Consider the following 23002-nt stretch of genomic DNA (forward strand, 5'->3'; position numbering starts at 1 on the left):
AACATGACCATTTCTCAGCATTTCTACTGCCACCACCATCGACCAAGCCATCATCTTCACTTATCTGCATTATTATACTAGTAACTGCCCCCCAAATAGTCTTTCCCTGTTTTGGCTCTTGCCTTTTGACTCGTTACCAGTATAGCAGCTAGAGTGATTCTGTTAAAGAAGGAAGGTCAGACCATGTCACTTCTCCATTCAAAACCCTCTAACAGCTTTTCATCTCACTCAGTAAGAGTCCATCTTAACCTGCTCTCAGGTTACTACTCTACATTTGCTACCTCTACCTGCTCAATTCGCTAAGTAGTTCTATTCTAGGTGTTTGCTTGCTGTTCCCAGCAGAAGTATGGCATGTTTCCTAAATCAGGGCCTCACATTTGCTACTTCTGTGACTTAAATGCCTTTGCTTCAGAAATTCACCCAGCCAAATCCCTCTACTCCTTTAAGATTTAACTCAAATGTCATCTTTTGGTAAGGCCTTCTTTAACCAGCTAATTGAAAATGTCACTCCCTTTCACCTTTCCCAACTTAATTTTTATCCAGGGTGTTAATCACCTCCTAGGACATGAGTTATTTTCCCCCCCTTTTCATTTTATCTCCCCTACAAAATGTAAGCTCCATAAAGGCAAAGGTTTTTGTTTGTTTATTTTACTGCTAAATCCCCAGTGTCTAGAACAGAGCCTGGTACATAGTATTCAATCAACACTGGCTGAATGACTGAATATATACACAATTTCTTGTGAGAGAAAGAAAGGATCTAGTGGGAAAGAGCCAATGGGCTAAATCTGGCTAATTGAGAGGAATGGCAAACAGGAGGCCTGCCCTGAAGAGGTTCAGGTGGCAATGGGGACACATTTACTCATACAGTGGGTAGGGTGTTTAAAAGGGTTGACTATTCTATACTTTATTCAGTGAAGATAATATTAAATGGCTATACGTTTGTAACATTCAGGCTCTAAATCCAGACTTAATAAACTTCTAGTGGAAGATGTCATGGTATCTTTCACTTACCTACAGTATTTCCAGAAGCAAATTTCACTGATGAATTTATCTTATTTTCTTCTGAAAGGTCAGATGTTTTCACAAGTAATGGGCTAGTGGGATTAGTATGATCTAGTAGAAAAGAAAATTAGTAAGTAAAAATATAAGATAAAGGCATTTGAATTAATAAATTGATAAAGCTCAGAGTATATGAGACCTCATTTAGATATTCCAAAGAAGTAGCCAATAAATCCATGGAAAATAATACAAAATAATATTTTTAATAAAAACAAATATAGCCCAGATCAGTTTGGCTCAGTGGATAGAGCGTCGGCCTGGAGACTGAAGGGTCCCGGGTTCGATTCCAGTCAAGGGCATGTACCTTGGTTGTGGGCATATCCCCAGTGGGGGGTGTGTAGGAGGCAGCTGATCAATGTTTCTCTCTCATTGATGTTTCTAACTCTCTGTCCCTCTCCCTTCCTCTCTGTCAAAAATCAATAAAATATATATTTTCCAAAAAAAATTAAAAAAAAAAACAAATATAAATCTATTTATATAGAATTTTGTTTTCTGCCATATAGAAGATATTTTACAATAAAAAGTCAATTTGCATGTTCATATTTTGTTAATTTTATCTCTTTAGATAAATAATTATTTAAACAAAACAACACACAAATGGTTATAAATAAGTAATTTATGATGTTGACTAATATAGCAAATAAATTTATCTTTGAGAAACCCTAATTATAAAACATTTAATCTAAAATGAGGAGAAAATTGCCCTGACTGGGTGGCTCAGTTGGTTGGAGTGTCCTCCCGTACACTAAAAGGTTGTGGATTTGATTCCTGGTCAGGACACATAGCCAAGTTGTGGGTTCAATCCCCAGTTGAAGCTCATATGAGAAGCAACTGATTGATGTTTCTCTCTCTCTCAAAAAATAAAAAAATCAATAAATATACTCTTGGGTGAGGCTAAAAAAAACTAAAATGAGAAGAAAATTCAAGAATTTAAGCAAAAGAATTTCAAAGCCAAAACTCACTTTAACACATGCTTCTTCAGTTACAATTTTAACATACTTTAAATGTAAATTCACAAAAATGATCATAAAAACACAGTATCAGAAAATTCATATTTTCAATGTCCTTATTTAAGTTTTATAATTTAAATTCAATAATTTCCTTTTAAAAACTGTAAAATAAGTTAAAGTATACATATAAGCACACACATATATGTAAAACTGTAGAAAGTACTATGTTAAAAATAAGCAATTATGAAAGAAATCTGAAGCCTGATAGAATAATTACTTCTGCATTTATGTAGTTGAAGCTAACCTAAAATCCTACCTGCTAACCTAATACAGACCAGCCACAGATTGCTTACCACTGCCAGTTCTTTTAAGTTCCATTTCCTGCATGTGGATTTTGCTTGGAGTCATACGAATGGGAACTGGATGAACAATAGCAGTATCCTAGGAACAAATGAGAGGAAATACAGAATTTGTATTAAAAATGCCAAATTGACACCAAGAAATAATAAAAATTAACAATAAATTAAAAACTGGTGGATAGACTCTCTCATTCACACTAAAGCAAACATGAAAATGAATTTTTAAATTAAAATTATAGAATTATACGTAAAAAAATCAAGTACATGCCTAATAATCTGATTTTTTAATTAAAAATACATTTTAACTTTTGAGTGGTTAAAGATTTGAATAAAAACAATAACCTTATAAAAATACAGTTTAAGATAGCATTCAAAGTGTGAAATGATCTGATGAAATCATACAAATTTGAGCCTCTCAGGTTAAAGTGAAACAAACTACTTCATTAGAGTCCAAATTAAGTAGTAGACCAAACTCATTTTCAGGAAACTGCTCAAGAAAATTTGAAACTTTTCTTTTTCATCTATAAAACAGAGTTAAAGAGATGCCTGCTATATTGTAACAGTAGGCAAAATGCATACTTTCACAGATTAGTTTATAGAACTTTAAAATTTAGCCTAACATTTCCACCAAGGGACCCAGTTTTTAAGAGGGATAAGTAAGACTACTACTCTAAGATTCTAATATTTTCTTAAGCCATTCAAGATTATAACACATCTGCTATTCCTAAACTTCATTAGTGGCAAGTCTAGTTAGAAGGGTAAAGAAACTGATAGAAGAGACTTTTCAGAGTGAGAGAGTAAGGCCAGGAAGAGAAGATGAAGACAGATGGTAGCCTCTCTGAAAGGAAAGGAAGAGAAAGGTACACCTGGGTACAAAGGTAAGCCTGATGCTGGGAGCTGCCATACCAGTGGAAGAACCAGAATAGGATCAAGCATTTGGCTTAACAGCTACAGACCAGATGCAAAACACTGGGAAGGAGGCTCAGCTCCTTGTATGAGGAGTCAGTTCGCATTTTGTGTGTGCTGCTGCTAAGGAATGAATATCAGATCCTTAAATTTTGAATATCTAGTTGAGTTAAGTTTATAATTTAATGTAAAGGATAATGCTCTTTCAGTTTAAATCCAACACTATTTTGGTGACAGTACTAACACCAAGCCTCTGCTAGAGAAAGTTCCAGTATACCATTTCTTATTTGTAGCTCTCCTTGGCTTATTCTTATAATCTCTAAATTCGAACAATTTATAACAAACAAATTCTTTATTGCAATTATACTGATAAATCCTTTCATAGCATTTTCCTGCCTCTACATCAGTGAAATACTGGACAGGGTTCATGTATTATCCAATCAAAATGAACTTAACATTTCCCCTACAACTCTACAATTACAGTTATAAAGGTGAACATTACAAGTGGATAGAAGTTTAGATTTCTCACATAATGAGTCACTCACAGGAAAATATTTATAACAATACACTTAAAATGTTGTTATGGTTATAAAAACATGGCTTTAGAAATAAATACTATTTTCTTTTTTTTTGGCAAGATACATAACTTGTCAAAATCTCAAGGTTTTTAACTTTTACTTTTTATTTCTACAAGAAAGATTATAGATCTGGCTTTTCAGAATTATGAACATTAAACAAAAGAAATTGTTAACATGTAAAAATATCTAATCAGTTCCTAAAACCAAGTAAACACTGAAAATATAGACAGTAAGAAAATAAGTGTAAATAAGACACATTAGTTATTCTGATTTCTTTTTTTCATGAGCGTCAATGTTTGTGAATTTGCATATTTCCTCTCTGATGAGGTGTTTTGCCTTGACCTGCCACTCAACAAACATGTGGCTTTGGGACTGCAGAGGTAAGAATGTCAACAACTGTAGAAACTTTTTATAAGATTTTATTTAAGCCAAAATCATAGCAGTTGTCAGGGAGCAAGATCTCCAGTGCTCCAATACTATTTTCTTAACTTACAATTTTAATAGCAGAAATAGCTACTATGAAAATCAGAATTTAATATAAGGCAAGATTAAAGGAGAAAGAAATGATAGTTTGTGACACAATAAGTTTTTATTACAAACCCCCCAAAACTAGAAAAAAACAAGCAAGGATAATTTATTAGATGCTTTAAACTCGCAGTATTTATCTAACATATATTCTATGTGTATGTTTATAAAATCTAATTTATAAAGCTTATAACAGTTGGAAATATTTAGTCTTTTCATATATTTCCAGTACAATAATGGAAGTACATTAATGACTACAAGAAAAGAAAATCATGAGTGTTCTATTCATTATCCAAATAATTTCCTTAAGTTTCTGTACCAGCAAAGCTTTTTGTATAGCATACTTCAGCCATACACTGACTGGTTGCTAAGAGCCTGCAATAGCTTTAGTCCAGCGGGTCTTACCTACTTAGCAGGACAAGGTAATTCCTTGAAAACCAGAGACCGTATATCAGAGGCTTCATTTATGACTGAGATGTTACAAATGAGTCAAAGCATGATAGAGGGCTCTGACTTTAAGCATTTGAACATCCCAGATGAAGAACCATGAATGCCTACTAGCCTCTGAGTCCTGAGTTACAAGATGTCAAAGTAACACTTTCTCTGCTCCAAACTAGCATCCCTAAATGTAAAAATAGAGATCACCTATTCAAATCACCCAAAGCCCTTAGGAAACCCATTCATAATTACTCATGGCACATTTGTGTCATCTATTTGGGTATTTGATTTCATACAATTTAGCATTTTATTGAATATTATATTAATGCTCACATAATCTATATTTTCTACTTGATTTAAATCCCATTATCCTGTCTATCTGAATCCAGCCCTGCCTACTTTCTGTTTCTTAGTTCAGGTGCTCATCATCTCTCTCTTGATCCCATCAATCCTTTATATTATAGGTCTTCCTTGACCCCATTTTATCATGGTACTTCTTTTTTTTAATAAATATATTTTTATTGATTTCAGAGAGAAAGGGAGAGGGAGAGAGAGATAGAAACATCAATGATGAGACAGAATCACTGATTGGCTGCCTCCTGCACGCCCCCTACTGGGGACTGAGCCCGAAACCCAGGCATGTGCCCTTGACCAGATCGAACCCAGGACCCGTCAGTCCCCAGGCTGATGCTCCATCCACTGAATCAAACCAGCTAGGGCTCATGGTACTTCTTATTAGCCAACAGTGTCAATGAGATTTAGTTCAGATCATTGGTCTAACATACAAAGATCTTCCCAGTCCCATCATTCCCCCATACACATGTCTAGCCTATACTCTCACCACACTGAATTAATCCTGTTCATTATATTCGCTCTGCTTGGAATGCTCTTGTCCAAATCTGGCAATTCATAGTTCCATTCAAAACTCAGCATAAAAGCTCCTTTATAGGAACCTTTTGGGGTAAGCTGGCCCATGATTCTCTGCCCAGAGTTTTGTTCATAGCCATGGATGGTAATTATCACAATCAGATGAATTACAATCATCAAGCTTATAATGAACTGTGGTGTGGTCTACTTAAGACTGGAATTTTGTTCCTAACATTTTTGTATTCCTAGAAAATATCACAGGCACCTAGAAAGGAGCTCCATCAAACCAGGTGAGTTGGCTGGGCATAATCAGTGATCAAACTCACTTCCCTTGTGTACTCTAAAGTACTCAGAAGCTCTATAGCACTCAAGATCAGGGATATCATGGAGAAGACTGGTGCACGACACTTCTCATCAGCCTAGAATTTCCTTGCAGAAGCAGATTCTACCTGAGTCTATTAACTGATAAGAAGCTCAACAAAAGTAATCAAGTTTCTGGAAATGAAATGTCAGAAACTCAATTTCATCATTATTCCGGGAGCCTAACCATTAACCATTGCAGTTTGCATGTGAACTCAGTGCACTGTCTAAGCGCTACAGAGCAGTTTGGAGCTCTTCACGGACTTTCACTTTATTGAGCAAATGGATAATTATTAAATTTTAGCTTTTAAAAAATATTACATTAAATATTTCCAACACTGTTATGTATGTTAAATTCACATTAGAACTGTGGTGTGTTTTTTTCTTCTAAATGATTCTGTTCTAATCTGAATGGACCTTATTTACTTACAATCCTTTACATAAACCTTGCAAAGGACCATTTGGGATTGTAGCTACTATCAGTGTATGTATAGGAAATATGTCAGTAAGTATTAAATGAGGGTTAAGAAATTCAGATCTTCAGTGAGAACAGTATATTCTCCTAATTCAAAATTTAAAGAGAAATTACTAGTTGGGGAGCAAAGTTTAGATTTGTTTGCCACCATAAAAGAAAAAGGATGTTTCTAGGCACCAGATTTTAAATACTTAAGACTGGCAACTCTATCAAATTCAGAAGTCTAAATTGGAGTTTAAAGTATCAATTAATAATTTTTAATTTTTCTAGAGCCTCCAGCCACACTAGAGATAACAAAAGAAAGTACTGAGCCATATTAAACCCTAGAGCAAGAATTCACAAATTTGGATATTATTTCCAATAGGTTACAAGAACATCACTGTTATTAAGCCAAATATTTTCCTGCATTTCTTGTAAGTCATGAGTTAATTTATTTTGCTCCCAAATTCTATGTTTTTATATGTAATGTTCTTTCCTGGCCTGACAAATAATCATAATACTATGAATAATTATTTTCATGGTTTCTTAAGGGTTACAGGCTAGAGAGTTTCTTTATTGCTACAGCAAACCTTTGCTCCCAAATAAGTACTTTTATGAAGCACCTTAAATAAACTAACTTGACTGTGTAAGTAGAAGATAAGAATAATATGGAAAAATTTTCTTTTAGCTTACAGCACCTGTCACTTCCCAAGAGACCTTAATAATAAGCAGCAAAAATTGTGTTTCCTTTTTATCTCTCCTTTACTTTTCAGAAACTAAAATAAAAAATTAATAAATGCCCCCAAAGTAGCAAGAGAAGCAAAAGGCACAGATGATCTACATATTAACTGACTCTTAAATTATTAATTATAAAACACTTCCATACATTATCTATTTGAATTCAATTGAACATCCTCTGTATTTCAAATAGATATAAAGTCTTTAAAATTATAAAACACACCAAAGATTCATTAAACTGTTGATGTACTATTATCTTTAAATACCACTTCTCCCAAATCCACATTAAATAACAAGACCATTTTTACATTTAATTCATGAATGCTGGCTGTCTTTGATCAAACATCTAAAAGGAATGCCTTCTCCGTATCTTTCCACTGAGCTCATTTTCTAATCCTACCTTTACATTCTTCTTCCCTTCCTACTTATTTCCTCTTTTCTTTTTGAAAAGTGGTTATTAGCATGTCCTTCTTTTTAAAAGAAAAAGCAGGAGTGAACAGTGAGAAGAATGATTAGCAACTAAGGTTTTGAAATGTTCAAATAACTTGAGGGACAGGTGGGTCATAAATTAAATTAAATCTAAGGGAATATAATTTATTTTTGAAATCATGATGTGAACTTTGTAGCATTTTTCAAAGCAACACAGTAAACCACAGGAAGACAAGACAGGTCCTTTGCACAATGGGAATCTTTGACTAACAACTCTGTTGTTTTGCTGAACTTGATTCTCTTGTAACAGAACTCAACATACTATTTAAGTCAAAGCCATACCATCTGGACTATTAAAATAAAAGATGACATTGCATATTTACATATGTAGTACATATTACATGATATGTAAGCATACAAATAAAACAGTATTTACTAAGTGTAACTACACTAAAATAAATAGTATGTTTAATAGAACATACACTCAATTAGCAAATGAAAACAAGTCAACTAAATCAATTGTCACAAAATGCTTCTTTAGACACATGTACCAGATTTTTAAAACATACAGTTTCACCAAAATAACTAGAAAATACAAACAATGGTAAAAAAAAAAATGTTCTTTCCACCATTAGGCACACAAAAATTGAAAAGCTTGCTACCATTTCCCTCTAAGCACTCCACTGAATCATGCATATCTGCTAAAAACCATAATGAATGGAAATTTGGGTTAATAAAATTAATTTCAAACAAGCAAGCTAAGTGATTGACTTACAGGATCAGCTGGTGCAATGTTAGAATCAAATTGGGTCAGAGTTTGTGAGCTTGAAGAGCGTTCACTAAATGTCTCCCACTGCTGAACAGACAGAGGAGAGACAAGTCAGCATGATGAGAAAGATGGAGTAAAAAGATCACTGGAGAAGATTTAGCAAAGTCATTCAGAGGTTGCACTGCAAGTTGTGTTTCATAGGCCTGACAAAATCCCGTAATTTCTATTTTTGCATAAACATTTTATACTCATCTATGCTGGGTCATCTTGTAATGTAAGGTGAGAACCTTCACAATCAAATGTATAGTAACAGTTTATTGCAATCTCTATGAAGAGATTCAAAGCCTTACAGAGTTCAACCTCAAAAGAGACATAGGAACAAATAGAGTCTAAGTGGTATAAATAGCAACAAGGTAAAAATGTAAAGGGGTTTGTCTTGACTAGAGAAAGAATAACTTCAAATTCTCCTTTTAAAATTTAAATGCTAATGCATTGATTTGGTGATGTTAGTGAATCTTGACTATCAAACTTTTGGTCAAAACAAAGCAAGTCAGTGTGACTTGCCAGTGCCACCCCTGAAAGATGATTTTGTTATGTACGTGCACATATTTTGTACATATGTATACTTAATAAAATATAATTGTGATAAAGTGCAAAGAACTCTGGAATTATAATATATGTTTGAGCTTTTGTCAATCTGTAGCAAGTCAACCCCTGAAATCAGCACTATGAACAGGACCATGCCAGTTCGAAAGACAGAGCTGCCAATCAGGCACTGCCCCCCCCCACTCCCCCCATGCTAGAAAAATCAGAGTGCGGCCACAATGAGAGCAAATCAAGCATCTGGGTATGTGTTATATATAGAGGATGTATTTTGATATGAAATACTACTTTCCTAAAAGAGGCACACAAATATCATACCTCTTAAAATTGGTGGAGTGATAAGCCAATAATAATTATAGCAAATTCCATTTGTTTTAAAGATCTTGGTAATAAAATAGTATAGAATTTTTATATCAAAACTGCATTAAAATTTGATTCTTGAGAATTTTACTCTGAAGAGGGAAAAACATCTACACATATACAATATATACAAACGAATGTTTACACACAGACAAACCTATCCCATTAACCAAAATCCTCTTTTTGTAATTCAGCATGGAAAAGTATACATTTTTATGCTTCAAAGTTCGACTTATTTAAAATAGTGATATTCCATTTGAGAAGACTTGTAGAAATAAAATATTAGCAAATTAATACATTGATGAAAATTATCTACAAAAATGGCTAATACAATCATTCAACAACTCTGCCTACAAATTTTAAAATCATTAAAATTCAGACATATTGATGTATTCAAAGTGATTCTTAAATAACAAAACTTCATTCTTATCATGGGACATCACTTCAAAGAAGTGATTTACCATTATTTGTTGTTATTGTTTCTTCAATAATTATTGTTGCATGTGCACAGAGGAATTTTTAAAACCCTAATGATCTAAACTTTTAGATGTAGATTTTTGCCAAAAAGAAGGCATTTATTTACCTATTTGGTTGTATGAAGTTTTACTTGGTTTCACAAGACTGTATGCAAGCTACCTAGAGAGCAGAGAGACACTTTTATCTTCATAACTTTAGTATAATGGTTAGGAGCACAGCTCTGGATCCATACTACTGGAATCCTAGTCATACTGTACAACCTTAGGCAAGTTATTTGACCTCTCTGTAATTCAGTTTCACCATCTGTAAGGTGAGATTAATAATACTATAAGATTGTTATGAGGAAGTAGAGTTCATATATGTAAAAAGCTTTTGAACAGAACTGGCACATCCCAAGTGCTCAACACATATTAAAGCTTATTATTAGTGCTGTTGTTATTAGTAGTATTATTCCTTGCAATGTCTCATCCATTTTTAGATGCCAAATAATTATCTGTTGAAAGGATCATTAGTGCTTTGTGGTAGAGATTTATTAAAATGTCTCAAAATCAATGTTAGTTTTATTAGCATTTTGATTTTCCACAGAGTTAAAAGAAAAATAACACAACATTCATAGCCGAATTATTACTGAATACTACAAAATGAAACTTGCTCCGACTATCTAAAAAGAAAAAGTGCAACTGCTTAAATCAGAATATGGAAGGAACTTCAATTCCTGGTCTTTAATGATCACACACAATTTTATTTAGAATGAATATGGGCTTTAGAATTGAGATGCTTTAGAAAGAGCTGCTTTTATTTATGAGCTGGTATCAATGGAAAAACTACTCTTAATCTGATATTACTTTTTAAAAATGAGCAAGTGGTTTCAAGAGTAATGACCCCACTCTTTATAAAGCCTCTTTACTAGTGAATTATTTCAAGGCTTAATTCCTCCCTCTAGAAAAACTCATATATATGACTTTATATCCAACAGTATGACAAGTGCTATGTGTTAGGTACAGTATCTGTGATTATGTCATAAAGCAGCAGCAAGTACTTTAAACCTGCCAGTTCTGTTTTCAACTCTCCAAAATTAATGAATGTCTCTTTAATTCAGTACTTTATTACTGGCTTTAAAATATATGAAAAGTCCAGAAGTTTAGAATTTTTTCCTGAAAGTCAACAAACTTTTAAATTTTTAAGCACTACCTAAAAGTGATATATATAAATAAAATTTAAGGCAAAAAAAGTTACTTGTTCACAAAGAAAACTGCTCTAACAGGCTAGAACAGCTATTTTTTAGCTGAAGTTCTACAGAGCACTAAGGTTTAACACAGGGGCCTCCGGCCTACTTCTCTGATTCTAATCAGAGTGGCCCCACTTTTATAGTTTTATATAATGGAGTTCCCAAGTAATGAGGAGGAGAGGGAGTGCATTTGTCTCAAATTCTGTTTTGCATGTTATCCTTGGTCTTATATATAATATCATTTAACCACTGGATTTATTAGGGTTTAATTCCATATTGTATTAAATAAAACTAAATTATTATCAATAGCCTGGGTTGAAGAAAATACTTTTTTCATGTGGAAGGCAGGATTAGTGACTTCTCATATCACTTCCAATACTAAGATTCCAAAATTATTATCACATACAGGAATGAGAAGCAGTGTGACATGGTGGGTGTGGTAATTGACTACAAGTCAAAGGACTTGTGTTCAAATCTAAGCTCTTGTTCTTCAGTGGTTATGAGTTATCTTGGCCAAGACATTCACCCTTTTGACTATAACCTACATGTTCCTGCCCCATCCAACTCACAGGGTTTTAGCAGGAATGAGTGGTGAAAACCAAATGACAGTATATATATATGAGAAAAAGTACTTTGAAAACCTCAGAGTCACATATTTACAAACACTTATCATAGCCCTACTTTATATGCTCTCTTAGCTATGCATACCTGCTGAAAGAGCTCTATGCTGAAATTACTGTTTGGAACGTCTTACCTTAACAAAGTTAATGTTAATGAAAGGAAAGGGAAGCTTTGCTAACCTCACTGCTCTGATTCATCTCTGGCCAAGTCTGGTTTAGTGACGGCATTGATGGTGACTTGCTTGGAGGTGCTTCTGCAGGCGAGCCTGAATAACCTACCTCACCTGTCTGATCCCCAACATCTGCAATTGAAAAACAGAAATTCTCCATAAATAATATATTTTAGTTTAGGAATATTACTTATAAAAAACCCCTGAAGATTTGACAAGTAGTAACTGATAATCTGAATTTCCTTTCCTCATGTTCCTAAAATAAACATTTTTATATTAAATGTCAACTGTAATTGAAAAATAAATAAACATTTTAACAGTCAGACAATTAGGCAGTACTTATTCCTGCTACTTATTGTCTACCCAAAACCAAAGCTTTCCATGAAAATAAATTCTAGTTAGGAATAGAAAAAAGAGTGTTAGGCATAATAATACATCTAGCACAGACGTTTTTAATCATTTTCTGATAATAGGGCTGAATTTGTAGCAGATCCCAAAGTGTATTTTATGGAATATTAATGTGAGGAACTTTAAAAAATTAGGTTCAATAAATTTTTTCTATTCAAATTTGGGAATACTGTAACTCCCTGTTGGAGCAACTCCATGAACATTTGTATATGAAAGACTTGTAATGTCTCAGAGCAAATTAACTATTTAAATCCTTTTCCCCAAACACAAACCTTTTTTTATCAAATAAAATCCCTCAATATTCTCTTGGAATATACTTTGGGAAATGCTAATTTACACTAAGTCACTCACATTTTCTCTACAAGTCTCCTGTGTTACCAAAAAGCAGCATATATTTGCAGGGCAGAGAGTAAAAGGAGAGGAAGATCCCCAGGCATGAGTGAAAAGCAGTCAAGAGCCCACACCAAAGAAAGTTTTATCATTAAGCCACTGGCACTTAACCTTCACTGAGAAAGCTACAAATCCATGACACTATTGCAAAGTAGTTTTTAAAGTATTATGTGGTGGCACATTCTGCTTGTGAGTAGTTAAGCCCTAATTTAAAATATCACTTGAATTTCAATTTGAGAACAGAAGGAATTTCAATGGTAACTTAATTCTCATTCCAATCTTCCCAAGTTTTACATATCTTTGAATATAATCCCAGTCTGAAAATGAAATAACTGCCAAATTAATGGGGAGTACCTAATCTATTTAGAACCTGTATCAAAACATTGTTCTAGCATCTGTCACTATCTCACTGCTTGACCATGGGCAAGCTGAATAAAATAGCACCTGAGTTTCTCCATCAGAAAGAAAGACATTTGCCATTAAATGTTAGCACTGTAGTTCAAATTCCTAAATAAAGTCATACAATAACTTAGCAATGTAGAGGTTTTAACCTTTCAATCTATTCAAAAGTAAATCCTTCACATTTTAGTGCCTAAGACAGAACCTAATACATACTATGTACACGAATCTTTATTGAATGAGTTGCTTTTTGTGTTCTTCATTAAATTCATTCTCCTTTGCTGTTATTTTCTCAGAACCAAAGCTAACTACCAGGATTTTGAAAAAGTACTCAATTTCTCTTTGCCCTTTGTTACATGACTACTATCTCAAAATACTTCCCCTTTTTGTAGTCATATCGAGTTCTAATTTGCAGTCCAGCAGCAGATTTTGATAAATTTTTGTTTTGTAAGACTGGAAATTGTTGCTATTTCTTTCTTAATTCTATCCCTTTCTTGATAAAAATGTTGCAGTATAGAAACAGTAAGAGGCAGAAAGGCTTCCAATAATGTTCTATGAAGACCTCTTAAATCAAAGCTCTTAGAGAAAAAACTAATGAAATAATATTTATAATGACTAGTAGCAGCAAATTCCTCATGGGAATAGCTTGTGGTTTTAGTGTGAACAAAAATTATGGATTTTTTTTCCTATGATAACAAAGAGAAAGAAAGTTAAGGAAAGGATATAATGGCTATAAATCTGAATTTAATGAAACTGAAACTCTGTTAGGAGGATGGTGAATGGAGAAGTGTTTTAAGAGATCCAGCAAAGCAGTTGTTGAAGAAAAATAAATTGAATTAAAACAGTATTAACTATAAGGTGACTAATTTTCCAAAGAACCTATCTACAGTCAGACTATATTACTTTAGTTTCACATATCATCTTAGGGTAAGCTGGGGCCCTGGCCTGGCTTTCTCATGTCAGTCTTCTACTAGCAAATTTAGGTCCAGATGGTACCCTACCCCCACATCAGGGCAGTTATAATTTGGGATAGATTCTGGGAACCTCTGTGATTCACTGGTACAAAGTTGTAGTGGATGTAGCCTCTTGAAGTATACTATTCACTCAAATAATTATACTTCGTAAGTATTCCAACAGAGTCATTTTCCTAGAGTAGCAGTTCTCACACTGTGGATCATGGACTCCAGGGAATCCCCATGACTCTTTTAGGGCATCTGAAAAGTCAAAAAGATTTTGTAATCATCATATTATTATTTTTTTCTCCTGTGCTGGCATTTGAACTGATGATGCAAAAGCAATGGTGGGTAAAACTCCTGGCTTATCAACAAGAAACAAGGCAGTGGCACCAAAATAATACGGGGGTGGGCAAAATAGGTTTACAGTTGTGAGGACACGAAACATAGAGTTTATCCTTGTATTTTTATTTATTAATTATTGTATTTTTTCCCATAGGAACAATTGTAAACCAACTTTTGCCCCATCCTGTACTAGTCATTGTATTCTTCACCCCCACATACTCCAGTTTAAATAAATAGGCATGGCAATGTCACTGAAGAACGTTCACAATTAAGAGGTAAAAATTATTTTATTAAATCTTAGCCCTGAATACACATCTTTTTAATAGTCTTTGTAGGAAAAAGGGGAAATATATGTTTGCAATTTTATGTAATGGAGTCCCAAAGTAATGAGGAGGTGCAATATATATTGCACTTTTGCTCTTTATCAGAGCACACTGATGATCATCTCCAGGAAGTGGTCTTGAGTGATTTGGCTGTGAGCTGAACTGGCCACTTTTTTCATGGAACGTGATTTTTCTTTAAAGAACAGCTGACAAACGAATTATTCAGACTTTTACGCATTTTCTCAAAAATGAGTTAAGTGAGCCTGTCACTTCAGGAAAACAACTGTCTTCAGTATTGTTACTAATGACAAACTTTGCGTTTTCAAGAGAAAATTAGAATTTTGGAAAATGTGTATCCATATCTGTATAACTCAATGAACCAATATTTTACAAATAATCAATTATGTTATAAAATCATGTATGGGCAAAAGATTAATCCAAAGTATATTCAAAGTGCAAAACAGATCTATGGAATTTAACAGTACAAATAATTCATTAATATGGTTTCAGCTTTCACATTGCAATTAACCTTTAAGAAATTACCATTTGTTGATATTTGGTGTGGTAGCAAAGAATATCCATAATTATCTAAAAACAGTCCTTCCTTTCACTATGCCAGACAAGATTTTCTCCATGTACTTGGGATTGGCAACATTTTTCTACCAAGGGCCAGATAGTACATATGTTAGGCTTTGCAGGCTATATGGTCTCTGGTGCAACTATTCAATTTTGCTGTTGCAATGCAAAAGCAGCCATGATAATTAGTAAAGAAATGAGCTTGGCTTTATTTTAATAATAGACAATGAAATTTGAGTTTCATATAATTTTACAAATTTGAATTTCATGTGTCATGAAATATTCTCTTTATTCTCCAACGATTAAAAAGAAAAAGGAATAACCACCACTTTTTTGTTGTGGGCTATAGAAAAACAGTCAGCTGACCGGATTTGGCACTCAGTGCTTAGTCTGCAGACACCTGATACCTCAAACAAAATAATACCTAACCGCCTGAACGCAGAAGCAAATATGAAAATCCAGCTGTCTTCTACTAAAATAGATATTAAAGAGATTTACAAAATGTAAAAACAATGCTACCCTTTTCATAATTTTTTATTTTATTTTGGGGAATATAGTTATTTTCCTAAAATATGTATGCTAATATTTAGGGAGCTTATAATTGTAATTTTTAAAAAGATGTAAAAATTTTTAAAATTTATCATTTTTAATTTCTAATAGGGCAACTAATGATAGATCTAAGTCACATAAACAGAAGTTCTTTAGGGTCCACAATAATCTTTAAGAATGTAAAGGGGTTCTAAGACTAAAATATTTTTTAAAAAATTAGTCTGTCTTTAAAAACCCCCAAATTATTTCTGGATGAATTAGCAGAATTACACATTGTTTCTTTCCTATTTCATATATAGAACGACAAATGGCAGTAGTAAAAAGAGCAAATTACCTATGTTCTAGAAACTAACAGTCATGAGCATTAAGTCTGTAAATAAGCTATATCTCCTTCTACCAACCTGGCTCCCTATGAATACTCCAACAAAGAGCTTCAGGCCCGCCCACAAAAGTTTGTCTGTAGTCCGTATCCTCACGGAGGCAGGGGTGTAGTTTTACTCTTACCTGATGCAGTGTTCCAACCTAGCCTCCTGCTGGAACACTGTGTCAACCCTGCCTCCCTCCTGAGGGTTCTGCTCTGCCCCTGACATCATCAGAGCATCAGGGCTGAAAAAGAAGAGCATGAGCCTAAATTATTTGTTAAAGTCAACCCCAAAAGGGCTTTATGCAAAAAGTATTTCCATGTATAAGAGTGTGCCTGGAAGACACAACACTGTGATCATATTGACTGACATATTGTCAGGCTACATTTAAAAGTTAGCAATGAGTGCAAATTAAATGAGTGCAAACCATATTTTCTGTATTGCACTAGAAAATAAAAATGCTCTCAGTAGTCTCATCTTTCTATCCCCCAAAGACTCTGAAAATTCTGCAGATTCAATTCAGTGCAGTGTACCTGCCAAACCACCTTTCTCAAAAACCTTCAGTTTTTACCTCGGCTTATCACCTACCCACCCTGGACTTCTGTTATTTTCTTAGTATTATATTCAACACACTAAAAAATTGTTTCAAAAATGACTTGTCAGCTATTATTAATCTTATAGAAATATATACTAGTACATACATTCCCAAAAGTCTTATGGTTTTAAACTTATTTTGTTTTCAAGTAGCAATACTTGTTGGAAAAATTCTTCAATCATAAAGATTTAAGGTTCCAATTTCATTTAATAGCTTCCTCAAAGCAAAAGTAAACTATAGCTTTTATTTATTTGAAATGGCAATATTATTCTTATGAGAAAAAATATCTAAAAGATACACAGGTTTTGATAAATTTTAAGTTTTCAAGAAAAACTAGAAATGGGACCTTTTTCATTCATTCTTAAAAGACAGGGAAAGAAATTAAAGACAATTTCAGATAGACTTTGTTTTGAATATTATATACATCAAAAACTATATTCTATTTCCAAAATTCATTCCATTTCTCTCAACATGCCATAAAATGGAACTTATTCAGTAGGCTGACCTTAAGAATGTCTATATAGAAGTCTATAGGTTTTAAATTAAAATCAAAGATTAAAAAAAGGAAGTAAAATGTGTCTAACAAAGTTTGAAATGAAACAAAGCAATTACCCAAAATATGAATTAAATTGTACTGACTGCCTTTTTTGGCAGTACTGATCAACGTTTTAGAGAAACTACTATTTGATTCAGCTATTCTACTTCAAAGAATATTACCTACAGATATATAGGAGTTTCCCATTACCCAGGACAACTAAAAATGGAAAAAGCCCTTTTAAAGTTAGTCAACTTACAATAAGGACTTTAATTTCATAAAGTGAAAAAGAAATTTGATTGGCATTTTTGTCTTCAAAATGTACAGAGAAACTTGTAAAAATGTGCACAGAAAACAAAGAATGAAATATGTTAAATTTTGTGGGTGCAATTTGGTGGCAAAATAAAGGCAAGAATTCAGTCGATAAATTTACTGAGGACCTACATAAATACAGTAAATAGAAATATGTATTGAGCAAAAAGATAAGGCTCCCATTTCCATGGAGTTTTCTTTCTAGCAGAAGACAGATACCCTTTACTTCACTTTTGACTTTTACAACACAATAGTAAAGAAAAAGGCAATTTCTGCAAAAATAAAAAATAAATAAAAAAAAAATTAAAGGTACAATTATTCCCAAGGACTTTGACTAATCCACTGATATTTAAACTATCATCTTTTAAAGCCCCTAGTGTGTCATCTTGTAAAGGTTTGCTCAAGTATTATCTATCCAACCTTGCTTGTCAATGTCTTTGCCAGAAATACAAACAGTTCTAATTATTATGGCCAATTTCATTAAATGGTGCATCTTTGCCAATATCTGTAATTGTATTGATTTCTGAGCTATAATACCCAACTATCTTGAGATAAATAATTCTAGTGTTAAAAGTGTATTTGTGTGTGTGTGTATGTGTGTGTGTGTGTGTGTGTGTGTGTGTGTGTGTGTGTGAGGGGCTTGAGAAGTAATTCCTTATTTGGAAAGTTAATGATCAATATTAGTGCATATTTTCATTATTTTTTTCCTCTGCAACTAAGGGCACTTGGAGAGTGAATTTTCAAAAACAAAAAATACTAGGTTCTTTATAAAAAAATATATGTAGAAGCATGTCCACTGCAGCACTGTTTTAAAGGTAAAGCCAAGAAACGACCTCAAAACCCATCAATAAGAGACTGGTTAAATTAAGGTATCAGGTCTGTAGATGACAAAGTGCAAAGATCTCCAATATTATAAGAAAAAACAATCAAGGATGTACAGTGTGAATGCACTTGTGTTAAAACAGATATCTGCATGTCTACTTGTGTAAGCTTTTATGTTAAAATTTTCTGGATGAATACAGAAAAACTCTTAACAGCGATTAACTCACATCAGTCTAGTTTCAACTATAAATCTGCATAGTAAACATCATTAAAAATTTCTGGCTTTTAAAAACATTCATTTTAGAAGTACTTTTAGGATTTTGAGGATCTACGTCAATAATATTAACAATAATGAAAATTTGCTCAAATTTACTGTACAAAGCAGTGGTTATGAAAGAGGAGACAAAATGGGGAGCACATTCCTTTCCCTCTTTGAGCGTTGAGTCAGATATTGAGTTGTTGGCGTGAGCATTGTGCGTGAAAACAGAAAACAGTTTTTAAAAAAGTAGTTCAGCCATTTAGTCATTTAAAAAACACCTACTTATGTACTCAACTTGCATCCTCTAGGTCAGTGGTCGGCAAATTGCGGCTCACAAGCCACATGCGGCTCTTTGGCCCCTTGAGTGTGGCTCTTCCACAAAATATCGACCTCTGTGCATGGGCCACGAAGTTTCAATCGCACTGTACGTGCGCGCCCGCATGTGGTATTTTGTGGAAGAGCTACACTCAAGGGGCCAAAGAGCCGCAGTTTGCCAACCACTGCTCTAGGTGCTGAGATAAAATGAACAAGACCAATCTAGTTACTGCCCACCCAAGAGCCTCTAGTGTAGCTTGAGAGGGAGATATTTATATATAAAAGGTAGGCGACCGTCTGACTGGTAGCTATGACGTGCAATGACCACCAGGGGGCAGACGCTCAACGCAGGAGCTGCCGAGCTGCACTGACTTGGCAGCGGTGGTTCTCGGGTGACGCACCCCAGAACCAGAGAAGAGGGAGCCCTATTCCGGGGTGGGTCACCCGAGAACCTCCCTCTCGCAATCCAGGACTCCTCTGGGGATGTCAGGGAGCCGGTTTCAGCCCAATTCCCACAAGCCAGGCCAAGGGACCCTACCTACTTGAGGGACCCTGCTCCCTCCGCAGATGCTCTTCGAGCCACAGTGCTGCCCCAGGTGCGGCTGGCTGGGGAGGGACTGAGGGAGGTTGGCTCCAGGGCATGTCTGGCCCGTCTCGCCCAGTCTCACCCTGCTGGCCACCTTTCAATTAATTTCCTTTCAATATGCATAATCTGTGCACCGGGGCACTATTCTATCAAATATATCTACACTAATAAAAGAGAAACATGGTAATTGGCGTACGACCGCTACCCTTCCCATTGGCTAATCAGCGTATCCTTATGCAAATTAACTGTCAGCCAAGATGGCGGCTGGCAGCCATGCACTGAAGCGAGCAGGGAGGCTTGCTTCCTCCAGGGACTGCAGACTGCAACGTTCCCCACTTCACCTGCCGGACTCTCAACTGCAACTCTAAGCAACTATTACTATGTTGCAAATAAGAAGCTAAACAAAACCGGCTTTCAGTCAGCCCGGGACCGCAACATTGTATCCATGTTTTCAGCAGGGAAGCCTCAGAGCTAAAGCTGGCCCAGAATAAAAAAAAAAAAAAAGAAAGAAAGAAAACAAGGAGTGGTTGGGAGCTTTTAGTTAACTGCCAGCGGGAAAACAGCCCTCAGCCCCTCAGCCAGCCTGGCCAGGCACCCCAGTGGGGACCCCCACCCTGATCCAGGACACCCTTCAGGGCAAACCAGCCGGCCCCCACCCGTGTACCAGGCCTCTATTCTATATAGTAAAAGGGTAATATGCCTCCCGGCACCAGGATCGGCGTGACAGGGGGCAGCGCCCAAACCCCCTGATCAGCCCTGCTCTGTGCCTGATGGGGGGGAGCTCCACAATCCCCTGATTGCCCTGCGGCTCTGTGTGTGACAGGGTGCAGCACACCAACCCCCTGATCAGCCCTGCTCTGTGTGTGACAGGGTGCGGTGCCCCAACCCCCCGCCCCCACGGGCCCTGCTCTGTGTGTGACAGGGTAGAACCATAACCTCTCCATCGGCCCTGCCCTGAGTGTGACAGTGGCGGTGCCCCAAACCCCTGATCGGCCCTGCTCTGTGGGTGATAAAGGGTGGCGCCCCAACCCCCCTCCACGAGCCTTGCTCTGTGTGTGACAGGGTAGAGCCATAACCTCCCCATTGGCCCTGCCCTGAGTGTGACAGGGTACAGCGCCCCAACCCCCTGATCTTCCCTGCTCTGTGCGTGACAGGGGGTGGTGCCCCAGCTCCCCTATCGGCCCTACTCTGTGAGTGACAGGGGGGAGCTCCTCAACCCCCTGATGGGCCCTGCTCTGTGAGTGACAGGGGGCAGTGCCCCAACCCCCCTGATGGACCCTGCTCTGTTAGTGACAGGGGGCAGCGCCCCAACCCCCTGATCGGCCCTGCTCTGTGAGTGACAGGGAGCAGCGCCCCAACCCCCTGATTGGCCCTGCTCTGTGAGTGACAGGGGGCAGCGCCCCAACCCCCTGATCGTCCCTGCTCTGTGCGTGACAGGGGGTGGCGCCGCAACCTCCCCATCGACCCTGCCTTGAGTGTAACAGGGGGCGATGCCCCAACCCCCCAATCAGTCTACCCTGAGGGTGGCATCACAACCTCCCGATCCGCCCTGCTCTGTGCATGACGGTGCGGCGCCCCAACTCCCCAATCGGCCCTGCTCTGAGCCTGACCAGGGGCTGCACTTAGGGATTGGGCCTGCCCTCTGCCACCCGGGAGCAGGCCTAAGCCAGCAGGTTGTTATCTCCCGAGGAATCCCAGACTGTGAGAGGGCACAGGCCGGGCTGGGGGACCCCCCCCTCCCCCAGTGCACAAATTTTTGTGCACCGGGCCTCTAGTATATATATAAAAGCCTAAGCGACCGTTCTACTGTTTGACCGTTAGCTATGGTATGCACTGACCACCAGGGGGCAGATGCTCAATACCCAGGCATGGAAACATGGAACAGACTGATGAATCTCAGAGGGACTCGTGCATTGGTGGTGTCCCTCGGCCTGGCCTGAGGGGATCAGGCTGAAACTGGCAGTCCGACATCCCCCGAGGGGTCCTGGACTTCGACAGGGCGCAGGCCAGGCCGAGGGACCCCACGGGTGTATGAATGCATGCACCGGGCCTCTAGTAATCACATAAAATACAGTGTATGTAAAACTGCAACTGTGCTATAACAAAGATTCTTTGGAGATTGAAATTAAGATGCAAAGCATCTTAACATGCTTTTTTCCCCTTTATGATACACTATTGTGGTAGGCTAGCAGGTCACCTTAACCCTTTTTTATTTTAAAGAAGATAACAATTCTTGGAAGATAAACATTCTTTCTTGAATTCAGGTTCAGAAAACTGTTTCCACAGATGAACTTTTATATGCTTTCTTTTGTAAGACAACAAAAATCAAGTTTCCCTTTTTATTTACTTTAGTTGCCATATTTAGTGCTGATGTTAAATATAAGTATTTTAATTCAGGTCTGTGTACGTACTTATACCTATGACCCTTAGCAATTTTATTTTATCTATTTAATACCATAAACTTGTTCAAATAATTTTGGAAAAAATATGTATCTATCCCACCCATGTTTGTATGCTTTTAGAAAGCCTAGCTCGTTTCTCCAAACAACTGTAACTCAAGTAATCACTTTCACCATCTATTTTTCTATGAGTTATTAAATTGTAAATACAAAATACTTATAGAGTGAATATTTTAGTATGTCCCAACATTACAAACATATAACAAAAGACTATATTTTCAAAGACAGAAATATGTTAAGAAAAATATCCTACTTTAAAAATGGCACACATTTAGCATTAATTCACTCAGCAGTTATTTACTGAGCAACTGAGCACATGCCTGCAAAGTGCTAGAGCCTGGGGATACTACAGTGAATATGACACATTTCCTTTTTTCTTTTTTTTAAAAATTAACTCAGAATGTAGTGGTGCAAAGAGAAAGAAAAAAAAGAACAGTGTGATAGGTGCCACAATAAACAGCACATAGGATACTATGAGAGATCAGAGAAGATAGCAACTACTTTTGTCTGAAAGTCAGAAAAGCTCCATAGAGGAAATATTTATGATCAATTTTTAGGTCAGCCAAAAGGAACTGCTTGGGTGGTTTCCCCTTCAACTGTGAACTTCTAAAAACACAGCTATTTAAAAGGATTTTTACAGATCTTGATTGATCCACAGTGTCACATGACAATTTCTATATTCAAAGGACTTGTGGCATATGAATCTCAGGCTTACGATAGCTGGGAGAAAAAAAAAAGGTTAATCATTCCCCCAACCCCAAATTAACAAAATTCCAAATTTATCACTTATTGGTTAGGCAAAGAAGATTTGAAGTTAATATTGTGTGGTCAAATGTTTACAATAAATTTCATCAAAAAATTACATAGATTATGTGCAAATGGTAAAAAAAAAACCCCAACAACTACGAGCCTTTGATACCTTAA

At 36.2% G+C, this 23002-nt stretch overlaps 1 protein-coding gene across 10 annotated transcripts in view; it reads right to left on the minus strand.

Annotated features, from left to right (window-relative positions):
• REPS1 (RALBP1 associated Eps domain containing 1) overlaps window positions 1-23002 on the minus strand; it is a 75627-nt gene that overhangs the window by 15225 nt on the left and 37400 nt on the right. For 6 of the 10 annotated variants that reach the window (XM_070417793.1, XM_070417788.1, XM_070417789.1 and 3 more), the window contains exons 9-12: window positions 11901-12022; window positions 8439-8519; window positions 2363-2450; window positions 1012-1113 (exon numbers count right to left, since the gene is read on the minus strand). In XM_070417793.1, coding sequence (XP_070273894.1) covers window positions 1012-1113; window positions 2363-2450; window positions 8439-8519; window positions 11901-12022 — 393 coding nt within the window. The remainder of the gene's footprint in view (window positions 1-1011; window positions 1114-2362; window positions 2451-8438; window positions 8520-11900; window positions 12023-23002) is intronic. The other 4 variants (XM_070417792.1, XM_070417790.1, XM_070417791.1 and 1 more) reach the window with 2 other exon arrangements.

Source organism: Myotis yumanensis, unplaced genomic scaffold (genome assembly GCF_028538775.1).
Source record: "Myotis yumanensis isolate MYYU_CA2020_CCGP unplaced genomic scaffold, mMyoYum1.0.hap1 SCAF_6, whole genome shotgun sequence".
In the NCBI taxonomy this organism is placed as follows: Eukaryota; Metazoa; Chordata; class Mammalia; order Chiroptera; family Vespertilionidae; genus Myotis; species Myotis yumanensis.